The 24,296-nt window shown below is 35.4% G+C and overlaps 1 protein-coding gene across 1 annotated transcript; it reads right to left on the bottom strand.

Annotated features, from left to right (window-relative positions):
- Positions 1–219: 219 nt before the first annotated feature.
- Positions 220–22,926, bottom strand: LOC128557089 (uncharacterized). The gene is made up of 5 exons (XM_053543732.1): positions 22,810–22,926; positions 9,793–9,839; positions 6,075–7,023; positions 4,693–4,772; positions 220–3,498 (listed from the first exon to the last, which is right to left on the bottom strand). Exons 1-5 carry the CDS (start codon positions 22,841–22,843, stop codon positions 3,415–3,417), a joined length of 1,194 nt encoding a protein of 397 aa, XP_053399707.1. The 5' UTR covers positions 22,844–22,926; the 3' UTR covers positions 220–3,414.
- Between the last annotated feature and the right edge of the window lie 1,370 nt (positions 22,927–24,296).

Genomic DNA, 24,296 nt, shown 5'->3' on the forward strand with positions numbered 1-24,296 from the left:
GTTCATGGTGATAATATGCATTGTAATCCCATGAAAATTAAGGAAGCAGTTCGCTCAACAAACTTTTTCTCAAGTATTGATTGCATGATCAACCACTACAGGACTTGTATATATCCATCAAAACTTTTGGATATAAGCCTTCAGAAAGGTGTGACTCTAAAATACTCGCCCATAAACTTTGTATCTGTAGGTGTAAAAATAACTATATTAAATATAAGACACTTTTTACCTTGCTTTAATAGAATAAATTCATCAAATAATAAACTAGCTATACTGATACATATAATTCATTAAAACAGTTATCTATAACCCAAAATATGTTGTCTAAAAAAACGTAAATAAATGAATTTCAATTGCTTTTCTCATATATACATGTACTATGCTGCTACATTCTCAATAACAGGGAAATCAAACTCCCTGTCAGTTCAGTTAGAAGCAAAATCAATTAATATGAAATAAGGCACTGCCTCAATCGGGAATCTATCCTACTGCCCATGCAAGACGTTGCGATTCGGAAAGATATGTGAACACTTATAAGGCACAAGAGAAAAGCGCATTCTTTCAAAAATTCCTAAGTCAGACGCTCTTTGCACGAATTTCAATTTTCACAAGTGTCTTAAAAAAATGTAATTAACATGTACGAGATTTTTCATTACCATTTTAAGTTAGTTTTTATGGGTGTTTTTCAAGGTCAACAAACACTATGTTAAACTTTCAACTGATTTAAGTAGAAACCTGCTGTTCCGTAGAAAATAATGTTTTATCAATTGAACAATTTTAAAAGCACAACCAGACTTTAGGCAGTATAATATATACATATAAGAACTGAATCAACTAATTCTTACACTATTTTAAAGGGACATATCTCTATGAATGGGCCTGAAAAATCTTTGTTTAGGGAAACATACCCAAAATTAGTAGGTAGGCTGTTAGGTATTTTTCAAAAATGTAATTTTACAGCAGTAAGAAACTAGATTAGCTAGTTTTAGCAAATAGAATAAAGATACATATCAGATAATGAGTGATCATATACCAAGTTTATTACGAGTTAATTTTTAACTATCAAACACTGTCAAGATTTTCAAATCACTACAGAACTAAAAATTATTAGCAGACAGAGTGAGCTTGATAGGGATGGATTTTACCCAAACAAAGACTTGTCAGGTCTTACATCAGACAGATAAGAGGAGTATCAACTAAATCAATGGCCTGCATTTCATAAATCTAGAGTGTTCAGTATAGAAACAATTGTAGAGTAAAGTTAAGAAGATAGGAAAGGATAAGATAAGAAGTTGTGACATAATAAAATAACACGCCTTGTTATTATTCGTGAAAAAATGAAGATGGATAATAAAATAATACTTTTTATCTAAAAAGTAACTAAAACTTGTTTTGCATAAAAAATGTTATGACTTCAAAGTCTTTCATTTTTAAATACTGGAAATTACCTTCAAATTTAAACAAGAGCTGTCCGTAAGACAGCCAAGCTCGACTATTCGAAATATTGTCACAGAAGCAGGAAATTATTACCCAAAATGTTAAATATCAAAAGAGTTTTAAGTTCGAAAGGGGACATAATAGACCAAAATACATATCAGAGTTATGGGACTTGATGCTATCAACTAGTTTTATAACCCCGAAGAAACATGTTAAGTTTCAATTCAATATCTGCATTAGTTTTGGGGATAGTAACTTGCATGTAAAACTTTAACCAGAATTTTCTAAGTCCAAAAGGGGGCATAATTTGCTCAAAATACATGTTAGAGTTATGGAATTTGACCCAGTGAGGTTGGTAATTGACCTAGAAAAAGAATAAATAAGTTTCAAAGCTATATGCCTTTTGGTAATAGCTGTATGTACTTGCACGCAAAACTTTAACCAGGATTTTCTAAGTCCAAAAGGGGGCATAATAGACCAAAATACATATCAGTTATGGGACTTGATGCTATCAACTAGTTTTATAACCCCGAAGAAACATGTTAAGTTTCAATTCAATATCTGCATTAGTTTTGGGGATAGTAACTTGCATGTAAAACTTTAACCAGAACTTTCTAAGTCCAAAAGGGGGCATAATTTGCCCAAAATACATGTCAGAGTTATGGGACTTGACCCAGTGAGGTAGGTAATTTATCTAGAAAAAGAAAAAATAAGTTTCAAATCTATATGCCTTTTAGTAATAGCTGTATGTACTTTCACGCAAAACTTTAACCAGAATTTTCTAAGTCCAAAAGGGGGCATAATTCGGCCAAAATACATGTCAGAGTTATGGGACTTGACCCAGTGAGGTAGGTAATTGATCTAGAAAGAGAAAAAATAAGTTTCAAATCTATATGCCTTTTAGTAATAGCTGTATGTACTAGCACGCAAAACTTTAACCAAAATATTCTAAGTCCAAAAGGGGGCATAATTTGGCCAAATTGAAGGTCAGAGTTATGGGACTTGGTGCTATCAACTAGTTTTATAACCTCGAAGACACATGTGAAGTTTCAATTCAATATCTGCATTAGTTTTGGAGATGGTAACTTGCATGTAAAACTTTAACCAAAATTTTCTAAGTCCAAAAGGGGGCATAATTTGCTCAAAATACATGTCAGAGTTATGGGACTTGACCCAGAGAGGTTGGTAATTGACCTAGAAAAAGAAAAAATAAGTTTCAAAGCTATATGCCTTTAAATGATAGCTGTATGTACTTGCATGCAAAAACTTAACCAAGGTGTGACGCCGACGCCAGGGTGAGTAGAATAGCTAGACTATTCTTCGAATAGTCGAGCTAACAATAAAAGTTACAAATTTACAGTTTTACCAGTGTCTGGTCTGAACATAAAATATTTTATCTGACAAATAAGCAGGTATATGTCTGCTATATACACAGCTTATTTTACATACTCATCCATAAAACATACAATTTTACAACAACAAACCAGCTGGACTATTCAAATAAATACAAACTTGTTCACTTTCTGTGAGCTCTGCAAAGATCTATGTAAAACTATTTGTTAAATGACTGCAATTTACAAATACAACATATTACATATTCCCACTTAACATACACACAACACAAAATATGTATTCCCATACTTATGGATAAATCTTAGCAACAGTGTCAAAACTCACTCTATATTTTGATATAACAAAGAAATTTTGATACAAATTTCTTTGCAATTTCCTGTTTTCAAAATCCTTCATGATTTCCAACACCATTGTTCTATCATTTTTTCTCTATACACATATACATGTAAATCTCAGGATAAGATCTTTAAATGGGTTAACTTAACCCTTCACTTTCACTAAAGTGGCATGGATCATTTACTAGATTTTCAAAATCCTTGATTCACAGTATTCTACTTATAAACATACTAATAAATCATCCACAGGTCTGTTCCGAGATTAATTATCTCTCGTCAATTTTCAATTTTATCCTTCGACACTAAGTTCAAAGTTCTCAATGTCTTCAAGTTCAGAGTTCACTTTATCTGCCCATTCATCAAGCTTTGATGTCTGAAATACATGAGTATAAGTACAGTAGACATGGTATAGAATGACAAGTTGTAAACAAGAAACATAATGTCTAGATAAAAAGACTTTTCTTACTTAACTGCTCAAGGTCTGCTTTAGTTATTAGTTCATCTAGGAAAGTTAAGACAAGCCTCTGATGCCCAAGAACTTTATACAGCATGAAAACGGATTAAATTAACCTGTTTACAAAATTTTAATATGTACAACTTGACATTTGGTGTTCGAGTCATGTGTCACTGATATGCTATTTATGAACAGGCAGGCCCTTCATACAATGACCTGAGGTAATTGGATGCATCGTTTTCAGTCTTTCCTTTAATTTTGACCTAGTGGCATTGACCCACTGACAATGAGGAAACAAACTTATAAAATACCCATTCTTCTTTGAAAAGAGGACATTATAAATATTATTGCGAACTCATTTTTAAACTCAGTCATGTAACCTCAAATGTCAATATTTTTCCATATTGATGTACAGAATTCAATATTTTTCCATATTGATGTACAGAATTCATATCCAATGTCTGTTTGTGACCAGTTTAATGTGTGTTTTTGCATTTAAAAGGTTATTATGGACAACATTTTCGGTTGCATTCAAGCTAACAAACAAATTTATATAATTTATGTATTAGTTATAAATGTAGATGTGTACATGTATGTAATAAAAAAATATCAGACTTGCACCAGGAATAATACTGCACTCCAAAAGTTATCTTCACTGTGAAACTCGTGCACAAATGTACGTATTTCTCAATAAAAATCTAATAATCTATAAAGATCTGCTGACCATACGAAATCATACTAAGATTATGAAGTATCAAAGTTCTTAGGCCCAAGCAGTCTCCAGTTATTAATCTTAATCCCTTTTCAGACTCAGTATCAATGTGACCTTGACCTTTGACACAGCTATCACTGATTATTTACCTACCGACCAAGACAATCATCCTATTAAGTTTGACAGTTTATCGGAAATCAAATTGCCTATCCTTCGTATTTAAAAGCAGTACAAATATACTCATAATTTTATCCACAGGTATTTATTTTATTGCTGTTCTATGGTAAGTGGGTAGGCATGGGAATAATATTTACTCTACTGCATTTTGCCTATATGTTCAATAAATCACTGATGTTTAAAATTGTGGACCAAAATTAACAACTGTGTAAGGAATAACTTACAGAGAATCTTCCAGTTTCATACTTCCTCTTGGACTTTTTGTATGATCTGTCAACTGACTTATTGAGGTTAAAATTTTCTCCTGAAAGCAAAACACATACCTTTACAAATCTGCAGCTAAGCAATATTTTTAAACAAAATTCAAGCTTATATGTCTGTTAACTAATTATTTATATATATTAGTATCGATACATTGCATATTTGACAATACTTTACATTTTCACAAAAACTGAATCCTGAAAAACTATTAGCTATGTATAAGCTACACTCACATGTTAGTAAAAAAAAAGAGAGCAACTGGTTAAAATAGTCTTACAAGCTTAAAATCCACAAAAAAAAAACCAGATGTAGGAAGAAATAATTTCAGCTCACATTATGTTTTGTCAAATTGTCATGAAAAAACTGCAACTTTACGCTACATGTATTAATTTCAGTATAACTTCAGTACCGGTACTTAGCTCACAGAATGAGATAAAATCCAAAAATAAAAATTTATTATGTTTAACCATTTGGAACGCAGCATTATTTTATTCAACATGTGAAGTAAATTCAGTACTGAATCTATGTACTCATTTATTACTGATTTTACCATTATGCACAATAGTATAAGAAAGTCAAACATCCTATCTCATCACATGATTTATCATGTACAGAAGTCCTGTTTGTTAACTCACTGTGACCTTGACCTCCCACCTCCTGACCCATAAAACAACAGAATTAGGAGTCAGCTACTGAGCACAGAAATCATGCTATGAAATTTGATAGCCACAGCCCCAAGCATTCTCTAGCTATGATAAGAAAACATTAATACATTGTAGCTTCAAGGTCACTGTGACATGTGTAAAGTAGACCTCTGACATGGTGATCCCTTAACCATTTATACAAATCATCTACATTTGTACCAGCCACAAGTAACTATCCCTGAAGCTTGACATTCAAAGACCAAATAATTCTCTCTTTGATTGGAAACCATTTTCATTCTTGGTCAATGTGACCTTGACCTTAACCTGATTACACCAAAACAAAATGTGCCATCAACCTACTAATATAGGCATTCATCCTATTTTAAAAGTTTGACCACCATATTTACTAAAATGTTATTGATCAAAAACTATTTGACCTACTGATAGGCAACACGATAGGATTTGTCTACTGACTTTAAGCAATCTACCTATTCAGTTTGACAGCTGTGGGGCTGATGTTAGACCCCAGGTGATACGAAAAGATCAAAGACAGCAAGCTCAAACCACATCAATGAGGGGAAAGTGATTCAAAGTCAGTGACCTTAAACACTTGGCCACGGAGGCCCCCACACTGCACAGGGAATTCTAACCTATTCAATTTGGACTTAAAGAAAACTTTCTTTTCTCACAATTACCAGTACCTGAATCCTCATCTTCTAGAGTAAATGCTGGAGAATTTCCTCTTTTCTTTCTGCTTGCTTTAACAGGAGGTGTTGGGCTGGGCGTTTGGATTACCTCCATAGATCCGTAGTCTGATGTTGGGGTATCCAGGCGCTGAACTGGTGATAGCTTGGAAATGTTACCTTTTATGCCTGTGAAACCTCTTTTTGGTTTAGACTCATTAGGTGTTGACGTATCTTTAGAAGCAAGTCTAGACATATTTTTCACAGGCATTTTCTTGCTTTTAGCTGAAACGTTTGCTGGTGTTGATGTTTTAGCAGCATTAAATCTCGGCATGGTTTGTCTCGGTGATACAAAAATTGCACTATCATCAGCTGAATTTCCCTCCTCAGATTCCATATAGGAAACACTCGCAGTTAACTGAATTTCACCACCTTTAGATGACCTTAGTTTCCTGTTTTTAGCAGTTTCATTGATTCCCTTTTTAGAATCACTGGCTCTTTTTCGAGATGGCGTCGACTTTCTTTCACAAGCTATTGGTGAGATATCATCTAAATTTGGTGGTGGTATTGGTTTTAATGCCCTGAGTCTTTTATTGCCTTTCTTTGTTTCATTCTCATCATGTATATTTTCTAGTGGTATGACTGCCTTTGACACTCGTCCTTTTGGTGTACATTTTGTAACACTCGTCTTTGAGGGGGCTACTGATGTTTTCGTATTTCCTGCCTTTTTCTTATTTTTGTCCTCTGATGCAGGTTTTATCTTTACTGTCTTTGCCTTTTCCACCTTTTTCTTTGTAACCTTCCCATCAGCTTTGGACTGACTTTGTTTTTTACCAGAGTTTTTATTACTGTCACCAAGAGGAGATTCCCCAATAAATTCATACAAGCTTGATGGAGTGTTTGAGGCACTCATAGGTGACGATCTAGTTACACGGACAGCTTCCATCTCTCCAGATGCTTTTACAGTCTGAAAAAAAAAACGTACAAAATAATTAACACTGGCAAGTCTAACAATGACATATTTGTTTATAAAGTGACCTTACTTAAAGAACAAAAAATCATTACAGTCAATAAAATAGACAGGTCTACGTTTTTGATTGATTTTAATATATTAGTCATATATTACTAGTCCGGTCAATTTTTACAATGAACTTCTATGGAAAAATCACATTACTGCACATTAAAAGAGTTCCTCAAATAAAATTGTCCTAGCTGCAGACTGTCAGACCTATTTTCAACAGGGCTTTTGAGGGGCCAAAATTCAGCCCCATTCCTCTCTCCAAAATGTATGTTCCCCCCCCCCCCCCCCACACCAAATTAACATGATTAATGACAAAAATTCTCATCCAATTATTCAAACCAAACTCTTAGTCGATCTACACAATTATGTAAACCATACCAATTAAAATACTAGAGATGCTTTTGAGAAAAGCGCATGTCTCCCACAACTGCCCCTATGAAAAATGTTAGTTTCTCTCGATGTTTTAGACGAGTGGATCCAATTAGATGGTCTGGATGAGTGGATCCAATCAGTAATTCAAGGGCCATAAATCAAAAATGCCTGGGCAGATTTGGCTAGTTATCAAACTTGGGTAAGGTCTTATGGCCAAACACATTTTGTTCAAGTTTGGTGAAGATCGGATGAGAAATGTTCGACTTAGAGTGCAGACAAGAGTAAAAAGGCCGATTTTTCAATAATTCAAGGGCCGTAACTCCAAAATGCCTGGACCGATTTGGCTAGTTATCGAATTTGGCCGAGGTCTCATGGTCAAACACATTTTGTTCAAGTTTGGTGAAGATCGGATGAGAAATGTTTGATTAAGAGTGCGGACATGAGTAAAAAGGCCAATTTTTCGATAATTCAAGGGCCATAACTCCAAAATGCCTGGACCGATTTGGCTAGTTATCGAACTTGGCCGACGTCTCATGGTCAAACACATTTTGTTCAAGTTTGGTGAAGATCGGATGAGAAATGTTTGATTAAGAGTGCGGACATGAGTAAAAAAGGCCAATTTTTCGATAATTCAAGGGCCGTAACTCCAAAATGCCTGGACCGAATTTTGGCTAGTTATCGAACCTGGCGGAGGTCTCATGGTCAAACACATTTTGTTTAAGTTTGGTGAAGATTGGAAGAGAAATATTCGAATTAGAGAGCGGACAAGAGTAAAAAGACCAATTTTTGGTAATTCAAGGGCCATAACTCCAAGATGTCTGGACCAATTTGGCTAGTAATCGAACTTGGCCAAGGTCTTATGGTCAAGCACATTTTGTTCAAGTTTAATGAAAATCGGATGAGAAATGTTTGACTTAGAGTGCGGACAAGCTTTGTGACACACACACACAGACTGGAGTAAATCAATATGTCTCCCACACCACTGTGTGGTGGGAGACATAACAAGACAATTTGTCCTTCAGTTGTTTCCTTTTCGAGTGTAACATAGTAAATTTTATGACAAAATATTGTTTTCATATCACACAATGTCCCTCTAATTTAAATATACTGATGTGATTTCCCGCAAAATTAAGTGATAATTACGCCACGAGTTGACTAAATCCAACAGTGCCTGGGACGATTTGGGTGGTTATCAAACTTGGCTGAGATATTTAATATGCCCACAAACATCGTCACCAAGCTGGTGAAGTTTGGATGAAAAGTGTTTGACTAAGAGGGCAGACAAGCCTAAATCAGCAGATTTTGAGTAATTCAAGGGCCATAATCCACGAGTGCCTGGGGCGATTTGGCTGGTTATCTAACTTGGCCATATTATGCCCATGCAGACTTCTGGAAAGTCGTTGGACTGACGGACATGACCGCAAAATGTCGACGCAGTCCATCGTTTTTCATCCTGGATGCGGTCCGACTGACCGGCATTTATCGTATCCCGAGAACCGCAACATCTCGGACAAAATGGCATCATTAATGATTAAAAAATACCAGTGCATTAAAAACCTCTTTTGAACTATATATTGATTTCACTGTTCCCATGGTAACTGTTCTTTTTTGGAAAGGACAACCATATTATTATTATTATTATACCAGATTTATATAGCGCCCTTTTCATGATAAACACGTTCAAAGGCGCTTTACAGCAACTGCAGCCACACAGGGCGCGAAATCATCCTCTACTAGTACAGACACAGAGCGATCTGACCAGAGGGACAGAGTGAGACAAAGCCCCCACAGGGAGATCAGAAATCAGATACAGGCTTGTCCGGCTAACTTAGCCTAGCTCGTTGCGAATAGACAACCTGGTTCTTTAACGTGCCCAGTGTATAGCACTGATACACGCAAGGATTGCCTGGGTTCCTGACCAGTACACCTCTAGCTGGGTGGGAAACACTGAAAAGCGTTTCTGAAAATTCCGGAGTAGCTGCCGGGGATCGAACCCCGACCTCAGGATTGGAAGGCCAGTGTGCAAACCATATAGATGATAATCAGTCATATCTTGGTCAGTTTTGGTGATAAAACAATAAAATTGTATCAAAATGAAGCTAAGACAATGGCCTTTCGATAGCAGTATTTCTATGTTAAGACAATACAAGTGTAGTTCTGCTATTTTTAACATTTAAAATATTGACTTGCTAATGGATAAATGTCATTTGAAGAAAATGTTAATGGACCAACAATGGCCATGATGACTGACATGTGAGTGATCACAAGAGCTCTACCCACTAAAGTGTGTAAGCTTAACATAACTTTGTACAGTAAAGCTAAAATCTATGAAAATGAAATCACCTTATTTTGCTTTAACTGACCCCCGATTCTTTGTGTTGGATCAAGACCTGAAAAAGAAAGACATTTAAAGCTTATGTTTCTGAACAGCTGTAAAACATCACAGTTAGGTTCTCAGCATTGAGCAAGTAAAAAAAAAAACAAGAGATGTCACTAATGGTGACAAATGCCCCGCAGCACCTTGACCTTTGACCTGGTGGCCCCAAAGACAGTAGGGGTGGTGTACTCAATAAGTACTATCAGCATGTGAAGTTTGAAGGTCCTGGATGCAGTAGTTCGAGAGTAAAGTGCCTTTATGCAAAAAGTTAACGTTGGCCCCTGTGACCTTGACCTTTGACCTGGTGACCCCAAAATCTGTAGGGTTGGTGTACTCATAAAGTACTATCAGCACGTAAAGTTTGAAGGTCCTGGGTGAAGTGGTTCGCGAGTAAAGTGCCTTCATGCAAAAAGTTAACGTTTGCCCCTGTGACCTTGACCTGGTGAAACCAAAGTCAGTAGGGGTGTTGTACTCAATAAGTACTATCAGCATGTGAAGTTTGAAGATCCTGGGTGCAGTGGTTCGCGAGTAAAGTGCCTTCATGCAAAAAGTTAACGTTGGCCCCTGTGACCTTGACCTTTGACCTGGTGACCCCAAAGTCAGTAGGGGTATTGTACTCAATAAGTACCAGGGTTCTAGCCAGGCTATTATCGCCTGTCGCGTGCGACATGCCTTCAGGCTTTGAGTTGTATATTTGACAAGCCTTATTTCCTCCGTCATCCCTTAATTGCCAAAGTGACATGTCTTAAACGCATTCCAATAAACACCGAGATTAATCCGATAGTGTATTCGAAAGTTTACCACGTGCTCACCCGATAGTTCAGGTAAAGCGATGTCAGTTAAGAAACACGATAAACCAATGACAGCTTCCTATGTAGAAACTTGTGACGTAAATTTATCGTAGCTCCGCCTTTAAATCCTTTGACAGACGGTATCTTGTGATGTGTACATGAAAGTGTTTTAAGATTTTTTATGTAATCAGAAATAATGACAGATGACTTTCAACAATTATTGTCTGAATGTTTTTCGCAATCAAGGAAAGACAATGGAAGGTACTAAGTAAAAAATTATGCAACACGTTAAAATGATTTTGAACAATTCTCGGCGTAATATTAATGTTTTTTTGACATTGTATGAATTGTGTTTTCTCGGGTGGAATATCGATGTTTCTGTCGTCACTTTCAAAATAGAACTTGTAGAGAAAAGTTTGAAATATTGTTGATCTATTACTTAATTATTGACGATGCCTGGAAATAAACGTAAATCAGAAATTAGGACATTGTTAAATATGAACTATTTCAAGCAATAGCCATTTCAAGAAGCTCCGGAAGGAGAACAATGTTAGTGACTCGGTAATAGAGGAGATAGTGCGATGTGAAAAGCGAGACGAATCTGTGAATGACATTCTTCCTGGACCAGGTACACCTGGGAAAACGGTCACAAATTCAGAATCCCACTCAGCCATGCCGGATGGCCAAAGGAAATCAGGCATTGATCCAAAATGGAAACAAGCGTTTCCCTGAATGACAGTCTCAGAGAATGGTAATTTAAATCATTTTTAAGTTATCCCAAAAATACTGAACGGTCTATTGAATGTATCATATCATATGTATCAAGTGATCAGTTAACGTATTCAAAAAAAGTGCAAACTATCAGTTGTTAAACAAATTATAAGAAGACCACATTTTATATTTCAAATCTGATTTCTTTGGGGAAAAAATATTGGACATTAGAAAATAGGGAGGAAGAGTTGATGACTAACTAGAAATTAAGTTGTCATGTCTTTTACACACAAGGCTACAGTATGTTTTATGTGTTTTGTCTTTTTTTTACATATAAGTTCTTGAAATTCATTAAAAAAACATTTAGATCTCTTATCATAGCAGTGACGGATCCCTTTGGCTATGTAAATAACAAAATTGTTTTAAATTCTTTACTTCAGGCCAAGGTATGTTGTGTTCAGTATGTGTAAAGCGCCAAAGAAGTGTGTTCCTGGTAGAGCTGTGTGGGTTGACATTCCATGTACCCCAATAAGGCGATCATCTTTAGTATTTCATAAGGACTCAGACTTGCACAAGAAAGCATTGGTATTTGACGTTGCGGAAGCAAAAACAGGTGGTGGGATCGAGGCTTGTTTTGTGAGGGAAGAACATGTGAACCGTGAGGCAATGACAGCATCTATGACACTGCTTTACTTTCCGTGTAAGGAGGAAATAGCCCACACCACCAAACACAAACATTTAGTTGATGTAGCTAAGACATTAGGAGTGGATGTTCTAAATAGTTTGGAGAAGGGGGATAACGCCACAAAAATTGATAAGTTTACGTTGTCATTCAGCAAATAAATTCCACAGGAATAGAAGACTGGAACTTTAATGTGCAGTGCTAAAATTGTATTGTTTTATGTAAAATAAATAGTGAACATTTTCAGAAACTTATATAACTGGATAAGTTTACATTGTCATTCAGCAAATAAACTCTAGAAGAATTTTTTATGACACATTATCTCTATTTGTTCTTATTGAGCATGTAAATGATGCTTATTAAACATTGAAAATAACACTGTGTTTTTCACTCTGAAATGCACCAGAATGCACCAAAATGAGTTGTAGTAATACAAAATTTTCTGGGGGTGGCCCCCCCCCATAACCCCCCAGCAGGAGGGGGTACCCCTCCCGCACCCACCCCATTGTTGTCCACGCACTTTTCAAAAATACCCTTCAGCAACATGTCTTCAGAAAATCCTGGCTAGAACCCTGAGTACTATCAGCAAGTAAAGTCTGAAGGTCCTGGATGCAGTGGTTTGCGAGTAAAGTGCCTTCATACAAAAAGTTAACGTTGGCCCCTGTGACCTTGACCTTTGACCTGGTGACCCCAAAGTCAGTAGGGGTGGTGTACTCAATAAGTACTATCAGCATGTAAAGTTTGAAGGTCCTGGGTGCAGTGGTTCGCGAGTAAAGTGCCTTCATGCAAAAAGTTAACGTTTTTTATCATTTGTAAATTTACTACGATCTAAAGTTGAATTACAAAATTTGAAAACAAAACAGATATTGGGAGAGATCTATTCATATATATTCTCATGTGCTTGTTCCTTCACAAACACTTGGAATAAACTAAAATGGTGAACAAATCGAGTACGACTTCACACTGTGCTAAATGCTGTACATTTATGCATTATATTTGATAGATGTTTTTCTATAGTGTTTTATGCAGAACATGTCAAATAACATGTTCAAGCGATAAATGTATTACCTACAGCAAATTAAAATATTTCTTTTGTTTTTCATACTGTGAAGCTTTAATTTATGTTCATATCTTAATCACTAATGATTACGCCTGTGTTCGGACGCGGCTGAGTTGGACGTAATATACCAGACTCAAATGAATTAAGTGATAATTACGTCACGAGTTGACTAAATCCAACAGTGCCTGGGGCGATTTGGGTGGTTATCGAATTTGGCTGAGATATTATGCCCATAAACATTGTCACCAAGTTGGTGAAGTTCGGATGAAGTGTTCGACTAAGAGGGCAGACAAGGCTAAATTAGCAGATATTGAGCAATTCAAGGGCCATAATCCATGAGTGCCCGGGGCGATTTCGTTGGTTAAAAAACTTGGCCCAGATTTTATGCCCATGCAGACTTCTGGAAAGTCGTCGGTCTGACAGCCATGACTGCAAAATGTTGACACAGTCCACCATTTTTTTATCCTGGATGCAGTCCAACTGACCAGCATCCTGAGAACCGCAACATCTCGGACAAAATGGCATCATTAAAAAATACCGGTGCAGAATCCACAAATTATTGAAAAAAAAAAAAAACACACCTGCCGAACGTACAGAAAACAAAAATTAGTACAAAATGAAGAGGTTCTATCATAGCAGAGCTACCGGTGCCGCAAAGCGGCGCCAACAGCGTCGCATTACGGTTAGACGTATGAAAAAGAAAACAAAAAGAGAGATCTAACTGTGTATACTACCAAGTTGAAAATTCGTGGTACTTTTTGGAATCAGTCTTGTTCGGATTTTTTCAAGTACACTATGCACATAGTAATTAATCAGTAAAGACGTCAGTAGGCGCTTACTGTTTACGGTTGACAAAAGCGTCTCGCTTACTGCTTTGAATATTGAATAAAAATGCAAATGAGCGTTTGATAATAAGAAATAAGTGCTAAATACATTTTCTACAAAGAAAAAAGAAATAAAATACAATATTTTCATTCTGAAACGACTTTCGTCACGCTGCAATTACTGAACTTTATTATATATACTTATGTTTGCCTGATGACGTCATAACTTCACAATGGTGTAGTGGTTAGCGAGTTCGCGTTGTAATCCGGAGGTCGCGAGTTCGAACCTCACCTGGACCAGATTTTTTTTAATTTTTATTTTGATTTTTTCATTTCATTTTTTTTGTATTATTATGAGTTTTGAAAATATTGTATAACAAAAGTCATTCATGTGAAATTTAACATGTGTTTAGTTTTGATGTCAGGTTCCACTGTAGTGCCTGTGTAGTAGTCAGTAGACATAACTTAAACAAGAGGACCATGATGGTCCTGAATCGCTCACCTCTTCCCACATGATCCAGTTTTGAGTATGACGTCGTTTTTTCTATTATCTGACATAGTGACCTAGTTTTTGAGCTCATGTGACCCAGTTTTGAACTTGACCTAGATATTATCAAGATAAAAATTCTGACCAATTTTCATGAAGATCCATTGAAAAATATGGTCTCTAGAGAGGTCACAAGGTTTTTCTATTATTTGACCTATTGACCTAGTTTTCGAAGGTACGTGACCCTGTTTTGAACTTTACCTAGATATCATCAAGGTGAACATTCTCACTAATTTTCATGAAGATCTCATGAAAAATATGGCCTCTAGAGAGGTCACAAGGTTTTTCTATTTTTATACCTACTGGCCTAGTTTTTGACCGCACGTGACCCAGTTTCGAAACTGACCTAGATATCATCGAGGTGAACATTCAGATCAATTTTCATGAAGATCCATTGAAAAATATGGCCTAGAGAGGGTCACACATTAAACCGGAATCCACCTAAAAACCGGAATACACCGGAATACACTTACCTCAAAAGATTTTTCTAATTTTAGACCTACTGACCTAGTTTTTGACCGCAGTTGACCCAGTTTCAAACCTGACCTAGATATCATGAAGATGAACATTCAGACCAACTTTCATACAGATCCCATGAAAAGTATGGCCTCTAGAGAGGTCACAAGGTTTTTTTATTATTTGACCTACTGACCTAGTTTTTTAAGGCACGTGACCCAGTTTCAAACTTGGCCTAGATATCATCAAGGTGAACATTCTGACCAATTTTCATGAAGATCCATTCAAGGGTATGGCCTCTAGAGAGGTCACAAGGTTTTTCTATTTTAAGACCTACTGACCTAGTTTTTGATCGCAGTCGACCCAGTTTCAAACTTGATCTATATATCATCAAGATAAATATTCAGACCAACTTTCATACAGATCCCATGAAAAATTTGGCCTCTAGAGAGGTCACAACGTTTTTTCATTATTTGACCTACTTTTTGATGGCACATGACCCACTTTCGAACTTGACCTAGATATCATCAAGATGAACATTCTGACCAATTTTTATGGAGATCCATTCACAAGTATGGCCTCTAGAGAGGTCACAAGGTTTTTCTATTTTTAGACCTACTGACCTAGTTTTTGACCGCACATGACCCTGTTTCGAACTTGACCTAGATATCATCAAGATGAACATTCAGACCAACTTTCATACAGATCCCATGAAAAATATGGCCTCTAGAGAGGTCACAAGGTTTTTCTATTATTTGACCTACTGACCTAGTTTTTGATGGCACGTGACCCACTTTCGAACTTGACCTAGATATCATCAAGATGAACATTCAGACCAACTTTCATACAGATCCCATGAAAAATATGGCCTCTAGAGAGGTCACAACGTTTTTCTATTATTTGACCTACTGACCTAGTTATTGAAGGCACGTGACCCACTTTCGAACTTGACCTACAAATCATCAAGGTGAACATTCTGACAAATTTTCATGAAGATCTCGTGAAATATATGGCCTCTAGAGAGGTCACAAGGTTTTTCTATTTTTAGACCTACTGACCTAGTTTTTGACCGCACGTGACCCAGTTTCGAAGTTGACCTAGATATCATCAAGGAGAACATTCTGACCAATTTTTATGAAGATTCATTCACAAGTATGGCCTCTAGAGAGGTCACAAGGTTTTTCTATTTTTAGACCTACTGACCTAGTTTTTGACCGCACGTGACCCAGTTTCGAACTTGACCTAGATATCATCAAGATGAACATTCACACCAACTTTCATACAGATCCCATGAAAAATATGGCCTCTAGAGAGGTCACAAGGTTTTTCTATTATTTGACCTACTGACCTAGTTTTTGACGCCACGTGACCCAGTTTCGAACTTGACCTAGATATCATCAAGGTGAACATTCTGACCAATTTTCATGAAGATCTTGTGAAATATATGGCCTCTAGAGAGGTCACAAGGTTTTTCTATTTTTAGACCTACTGACCTAGTTTTTGACCGCACGTGACCCAGTTTCGAACTTGACCTAGATATCATCAAGGGGAACATTATGACCAATTTTCATAAAGATCCCATGAAAAATGTGACCTCTAGAGTGGTCACAAGCAAAAGTTTACGCACGCACGCACGGACGGACTGACGGACGGACGACAGACGACGGACGCTGCGCGATCACAAAAGCTCACCTTGTCACTTTGTGACAGGTGAGCTAAAAAAAAGAAAAGCTTCAGGATCAAACTATACAGGCATTAAACTGTGAAAAGCAAATAATGCTCTTCTCCCCGTTCGCATATATTGCATCCGTTAAGCTTTAAAATCACTGACCAGAGTTTAATTAAAATAAAACAACAAAAAAACAACTGGCGATGAATTATAAACAAACATCAAAAAGGTTCTTACTACCATCCCTATTATATAGTGCTAAAAGATTAACCATTTTTGGGTTTAAAACAAGCTTTGTACAGTCATGTAAATGATTGTAATTTTCTCATACCAGGCGTCTGTTATAACCTGGTACCCGACTGTATTTCGAGAATCATTCTCTCCAAACATGGAACGTAGAGAGTAAACACGGGCACCAGTCTAGCGTCTGTTATAGCAGTATTTTTTACTGAAAGTTGGACACATTCTTCCTTCCAAAAAGAACCAAAATTTGACAATAATGACATTTAAAAGAATTACAATAGTCATTTCCAGGATTACGTAAATTCTAATTTCTATTAACTTTAGAATTGGAACATTAACTTTTTACATTAAGTCCTCATTGTCAAACATTCACACGCAAAGTCACAGAATTCCTTTGGCTGTTGGTCTAATGAGATTCTGTTAGATTTGAAATTTTCAAAGTTCAAGCCTTTCAGTTTGAAGGAGTTATCATTTTGTGACTGGTTTCCAGTATGATAATAATTTATGTAAAATTGTTGATGCAGTAGATCTACGTTTTAATAAGAATAACAGAAATTATTCAAATACGTTTTTTTTTCTTTATCTTGGTGCAGATGTTAATCTATAACAAACTTTCTTTTGATTATATACAGAATATCTGTGGAGTTTTCACCTGTCGAGAATTAATCTTGATGCAGTCTAAAACTAGTCTAAATAATGAGACGTCGGGTAGACCGATTTTACATTTTGATATTTTACGTTGTCTACCTAGAGGTCTCAACCAGAAACAATCAAAACTGTGGTGGAAACTGTGGTCTATTGAAATTACGATTTATCAGTAGTCACGATTTTTCTTTAGCCCTAACAACTTGCCTGTTGTTTTAAATCATAAATAGTAAATAAAAAACATAAGAACAGGACATATTTATCAAGAATTTCTGTTGTAAGAAATTTAAACCTCTAACGTTTCAATCGTCTTCATGTAATGGCGGTCGGAGGCGTGACCAATGAAAACGCTTCGTGTAGTAATGTGTTTACCGGTGATCGGCCATTTTCCAATATGTAGTACACTCGTGTTAAACCTTGGCATTTTTTTAACTGCCATAGCTTGAATTTTTCTCAAGAAATCTCGGTAATATATACATCATTGAAAAGGAAAAAATACAGGCTTTCTATGTATGTATTTCTTTTTTTTATCCGTTGCATTATTATAACATAATTCCCGCCCAACGGATTCCATTGGGTGTTACTTACACAAAGAAGAGGACAGTGCTATCACATTCTTTACCTTTTCTGGTTTGTACTCGGAGGCGGATATCGACAAGTCAACAAAATATAACGATATTCAACTCTCGGGTACAATTATTTGGACTAGTCTAAAACATGCATTCAGAAATCATGAATTATCATTAATAATTTTAATAGATCTAAAGAACATAAACTTTCAAAAAGAATCCATAATTCCAACACCACTCCTTTAATTCTTAATGAGCACTGGTGATTTTTCATGGGAGCTCTGCCTTTTAGGTAGCACCTAATTTCATATTAATATAAATGGTGAATATTCGTGCCTAACTTGTAAAACGAGCATGTTTAAATAGTAGTTTACTGAGGCTTTTTTGGTGCTGCATTACAAGTTCATTTTCAGTCCAGCAGATTTCTAAGGGCATGACTAGATACCGGAAAGGCCCTTTCCGTGGTATTTGATCGGAAAGGGCCTAACATGTTCGGAAAGGGCCTGCCATATGTTTATTATTAGAAATTAAGGAATTATTTTTTCTTATTTCATTTTTGCATTAAAAAAGAAAATAAATTATGACCAAAAAAAATTCAATTTTATATTTTTACATAATTTATAGACAAATTACGAGTCATGGCATAAACCGCGCTGATCGGAAAGGGCCTAACATGATCGGAAAGGACATGTCATATGTTTATTATTGGAAATAATTTAATTATTTCTTCATATTTCATTTAACAAATCAAAAAGAAAAGAACTTACGAAAAAAATGTATCAATTTTCGATTTTTAAATGAATTATAGACAAAATACGCGTCAGTATATAAACCGCGCTGATCGGAAAGGGCTTAACATGATTGGAAAGGGCCGGTCAAATGTTTATTATCAGAAATTATAGAATTATTTCTTCTTATTTCATTTATCAAATCAAAAAGAAAAGAACTTACGAAAAAAATGTATCAATTTTCGATTTTTAAATGAATTATAGACAAAATACGCGTCAGTATATAAACCGCGCTGATCGGAAAGGGCTTAACATGATCGGAAAGGGCCGGTCAAATGTTTATTATCAGAAATTATAGAATTATTTCTTCTTATTTCTTTTTGGCATAAGAAAGAAAATAGATATTCAGATATTATATATTTTATTCATTATAGTCTCATCAATGTACAATATACATGGAGTTAAAACATATAAACTAAAGTACATTGTCATTCATAAATGAATTACAAGAGACTTTTAATAATCTACTTTTAGACATCCACATTACTGTATGAATAACAGTCACAATTGATATCATATATATCCTAAAAACTTTGAAGAATGAACAGTTTTCAAATATCGAAAGAAATACTTTTTAATAATTTATTTTATTCTTAATTTGAAAAATTAAACATGATACATGAATGTAATTGATACAGATCAATTGAAAGTTTAATTATAACCAATATTCTTGAAATATACTTTTAAAAATTTATTGTTTATCGTTCTGTTTAAAGTACCTTATAATTGTTTATAACAAACGGACCGGTTATTCAAGTGTCACCTGTCAATCAACAAGTTGAGTAAACACTGATTGCTATACGTGTCAATCAAAATATTTAAAGAAGGTTAAGGATGTTTTTACGGCTTTTCGTTGTTAAAATAATCTGCCATTGAGTAAATGATGCTTCATTCAAGGCGATTATCTGTCCAGTATAAAGAAATTGTTAGACATTATTTGTCGCATGTCACTTGTGTGTGCTTACAAATATACTGATTAATTGATATAATCAATAGGTGTGATAATCCAGGACTAATCAGAGGCACGCGTTTGTTACGCCGCATACATTATGTTAATTCTGCTTTGACAGTGAACGCAGTAAACGTTTTTGTAATTATATATTAAACATAATATAATTCTTTTGAAAACTGATTTTTCATAATTTATTTTCTTCTTAATTTATCAAATTAAACATGAAGAAATGATTCAATTAGTTCCAGTAAAAAACATACGGACTGTCCTTTCCGATCAGCGCTATATATGCACTGACACGTGTTTTGTGTATAATTCATTTAAAAATCGAATACTGATTTTTTTTCTGAATTTATTTTCTGTTTTATTTGTTAAATGAAATATGAAGAAATAATTAAATAATTTCAAATAATAAATATGTGACAGGCCCTTTCCGATCATGTTATGTCCTTTCCGATCAGCGCGGTTTATACCATGACTCGTATTTTGTCTATAATTCATTTAAAAATCGAAAATTGCTATTTTTTTATTCATAATTCATTTTCTTTTTTATTTGTTAAATGAAATATGAAGAAACAATTAAATAATTTTCAATATTAAACATGTGACAGGCCCTTTCCGATCAGCGCGGTTTATGCAATGACCCTAGTGTTTCCTGCAGGCCTTTTTAACATGGCGCAGCGCCATGCCCCGTTTGAAGTGCCGCCAAGCTGCCCTTCAAACCGCCCGTTTGCGCCACGTGCCCTTTTATTCTATGAAGCTTGTATATTTATCTTGACAAGTGCCCTTTCAAAACCAGTCTGGAAAGCCAATGTCCGCGGGCCATGTTCCGTGTATTGTACCGTCAATTAGCGGCTGTGATCAACAGGTCGACACGTGGGTGCATCAACCGTGAATGACCCTGATTAAGAACTGACAGGATTATGCAATCAATTACTGTTTTATGATAGTTTAATTGGGAACAGTAGATGAAAATTTGTTTGTTTTTAGCACGTCGACGGTGAAGCAACATGTAGCCTTTTTACGGAAGATATGATTTAAACGGTTAATTAAACGATAATTATTTTAAAAGGTTGTAATCATTTAAAATGTAGATTGATTATCGCACATTTTCGATGCGCTAATTAGGCCTTTAAAAATAAAATATTGAAGGTTTGCCGATCGCCGACCAACCCATGAAAATTGACTAGACTCAAAATATTTTATATCGATTTTATCTACAAGATTTATTTTATTCCTTTACGGATATCATTTATAAAAATAATAAGATAAACGTTTAAGCTTTAGAATGATACCAAATTCATTAAAATCGACCGATGTCTTGATTTGTAATACGAAGCACATTCATGACGCGCCGATGCAGAAGTCGTCGCCATCTTGAAAATTGGAAAACGTACATCGGCATGAAAATAACCGATAACTTAGCGATTGAGTTATAAAAACTGATCTAGTTATAAATGAATAAACTAAAAATGCAAGGCCCTAGTTTTGTTTCCGTAAATAATTTGTCAAAATGATTTTATAAGGCCGAAATGTAAGTTGAAAGTGCAGGCCGCATGCGTCAAGCAAGCCGAAATATTGAGTTATTACTCGCAATGAACCATAGGTATTCACATTTATGTTCATATTACTGACTACTGTATGATTAGATGGAAAAACAGATTCATAGTCAAGTCATTGTATGTATCGCAGAAACTTCCGAGCAACGAGGGAGTGATAAAAATAGTGGCAGACGATCTAGTCTAGTAAATTTCACAGCATGTACTTTTTACGTCGCATTCTACTTTCGTTTTCGCATGCCCAAAACTCTAGCAAAATATAACTTTCCGTGTCGATTTGTCGTCTAAATCTTACTGGCAACGAAGAGAATGGGTTTAATCAGCGATATAGGTACAAAGTCATTGATTACATGTAGATTTGACGAACTGCCTATGCTCTTAACGTAAATCAGTGGTGAAATGATGTGTGATGATTGAAAAAATGAAGATGCGCATTGATAGTTGTTCAATAAAACTTGTTGCTTATTGATTATCGCCTGATATCTGTCTCTGAAAATGCAAGCCAACACTTCATGAGGGTAACAGAATAAGAATGTTTGAAAGTATGAATCATCAATGTTATCTTTAAGCAAAAGAAAGGAATGCTCTTTCACAACATGGTAACCTAAAGAATAATACAAAATATCTACCCCATATCTGAGATATGAAAGCTTCTCAAATGCAATGTGAAAATAGTGTGTAAAATGGCACCTGTAAAATGACGCTGGCAAGCGTTCTTCGACGAGTGCCCTTTCAACGCCAAACCGCACGTTAAAAGTGCCCTTTTTCAATGGAAGCACCATGCCCCTTTAAGAGTCTGCAGGAAACACTAGACCCGTATTTTGTCTATAATTCATTTAAAAATCGAAAATAGATAATATCTTTTTCTTAATTTATTTTCTTTTTCATTTGTTAAATGAAATATGAAGAAATATTTAAATAATTTCAAATAATAAACATGTGACAGGCCCTTTCCGATCATGTTATGTCCTTTCCGATCAGCGCGGTTTATGCCATGACTCGTATTTTGTCTATAATTCATTTAAAAATAAAAAAAATATAACTTTTTTTCATAATTTATTTTCTTTTATTATGTCATAATGAAATATGAAGAAATAATTAAATAAATTCCAATAATAAACATATGGCAGGCCCTTTCCGATCATGTTAAGCCCTTTTTGCGGAAAGGGCCCTTTCCGGTATCTAGTCGTAGCGGATTTCTAAATATTACCGCACCGAATGTCCAGTCATTTTTTCCAACTTTCTGGAAGTCTGCCCATAAACAATTACATTGTCAGCAAGTTTGGTGAAGATTATTGTAATCGAACTGAAGTATAATCATGCATCTATTTGTAGCGTTGATGTGGAATTATATCAAAAAAATTACACAGAAACAAGGAAAATACTCTACTTTAAGCCCACTGCCGCGAAAACAGGCGACAAAAACGATTAATGTCATGAAGCAAATATACTACTCCCAAAGTTTAAAGTACTAAAAATTTAGAGACCTTTTATACTTTTATTTTTCTGCTTTTTGGACATGACTTCTAGCTTGAAATATAAGTCTATAGTACACAAGCCATGGGAAAAATATTGGACAAGCTTCTTTTTTGTTATTTTGGAAATCCCGCTAAACTCTGCGCATGCGTAAATATGATAAAATCCGCAGTCCCGTTGATATCCGTACAAGCGACATCTACGGGAGTGAGGGTGAGGACTCCCATATTCTGATGTTCCTAGAAAGAAGAATTTCAAGCAATCAGTATGAACAAGGACTCTCATTCACCAAAAAGGGTGTTTTGCCTAAAACTGTGTAGGGTTCAGCTTCACATTCACACTGGAAAGGGTTGATTGAGGTTTTCTCTACTTTTTCCAGCTGTATTTAAATGAAGGAAATTACCATGTTTTACATCTTACACTCAAGAAACATGAAAATAATCTATTTAAAAGGATATTTGCTATAAAAAGAATTCAGCAGTGTGTAAATGACGTCATAAACACACTAAAATGGCTGCATCCATGATCAGCCATTTTCTTAAATTTCAAACTGCCGTATCTTTTTCAATAGCAGTCCGATTTTAAAAATTATTTCAGCGTTGTGAAAGACTTGAGGATGGCTTTTATATTAAATTAACTGATTGTCGGGCTTTCCTTTTCCTTTAAGTTATTTTATATCCCATATGTGGACTGCATATCACACACAAACACTGTGAAATTTCTGGGGTTTCCCCTTCTTTCTTTTAACATCTATTTTCTTAAAGACAGATGTTGATATTATATATAAACTACAAGAAAATAAAAGTTATTCCCGCTGTAGGCGAATCCCTTACGGCCGCAAAGACATCAGAAGGTAAGTTCTTCTTCTTCCAGTGACGTGCAGAGCCGTATTAAAGCAGGCACACTCGCACCATTAGGTTATGTAAAACACAAAAATGCTCTTGAACGTTGATATAAAATGCAAACCTTAAAAAACATTTTTAAGCGCATGTATTCAACTCTGTACAGAAAACAGATCATCGAGGGAATCACCGTTAAATTCCCGACGAAACAAACCAGAAATCAGAAGTCCCGGAGGGATTTAAGAATTACCTATCACAGAGTCCTATGCATTTTACGTCAAAATCAAAGAGGAAAAGAGTTAGTTTATATTGATTTATTTTAGCTCGATTGATATGAAATTTAAGCTTATATGATACACTTTCTGTCCGCTTCCGGAAAAAAAACCTGAATTAGTATGCGAGAAATGTAGCATTGTCCCTGGTTTGATATGTAATTATGTTTAATGAGCATGGTTCTAAAAATAATCTTTAGACTAGTGATGAGCATGATACCAGGATATCATCCGTAGACGTACATTAAAAGTATGTAGAAGTAAATTCAGAAACAATAAAAACACTAAGAACAACAAACTGAGAGCTATTTATATCACTCATGGTGCCAGAATTCGCAACAATTGCATGTGTTGTTTGGCTAATTTAAGTATTTGTATGTTCTG

The sequence above is a fragment of the Mercenaria mercenaria genome, chromosome 1, assembly GCF_021730395.1.
Source record: "Mercenaria mercenaria strain notata chromosome 1, MADL_Memer_1, whole genome shotgun sequence".
Taxonomy (NCBI): Eukaryota; Metazoa; Mollusca; class Bivalvia; order Venerida; family Veneridae; genus Mercenaria; species Mercenaria mercenaria.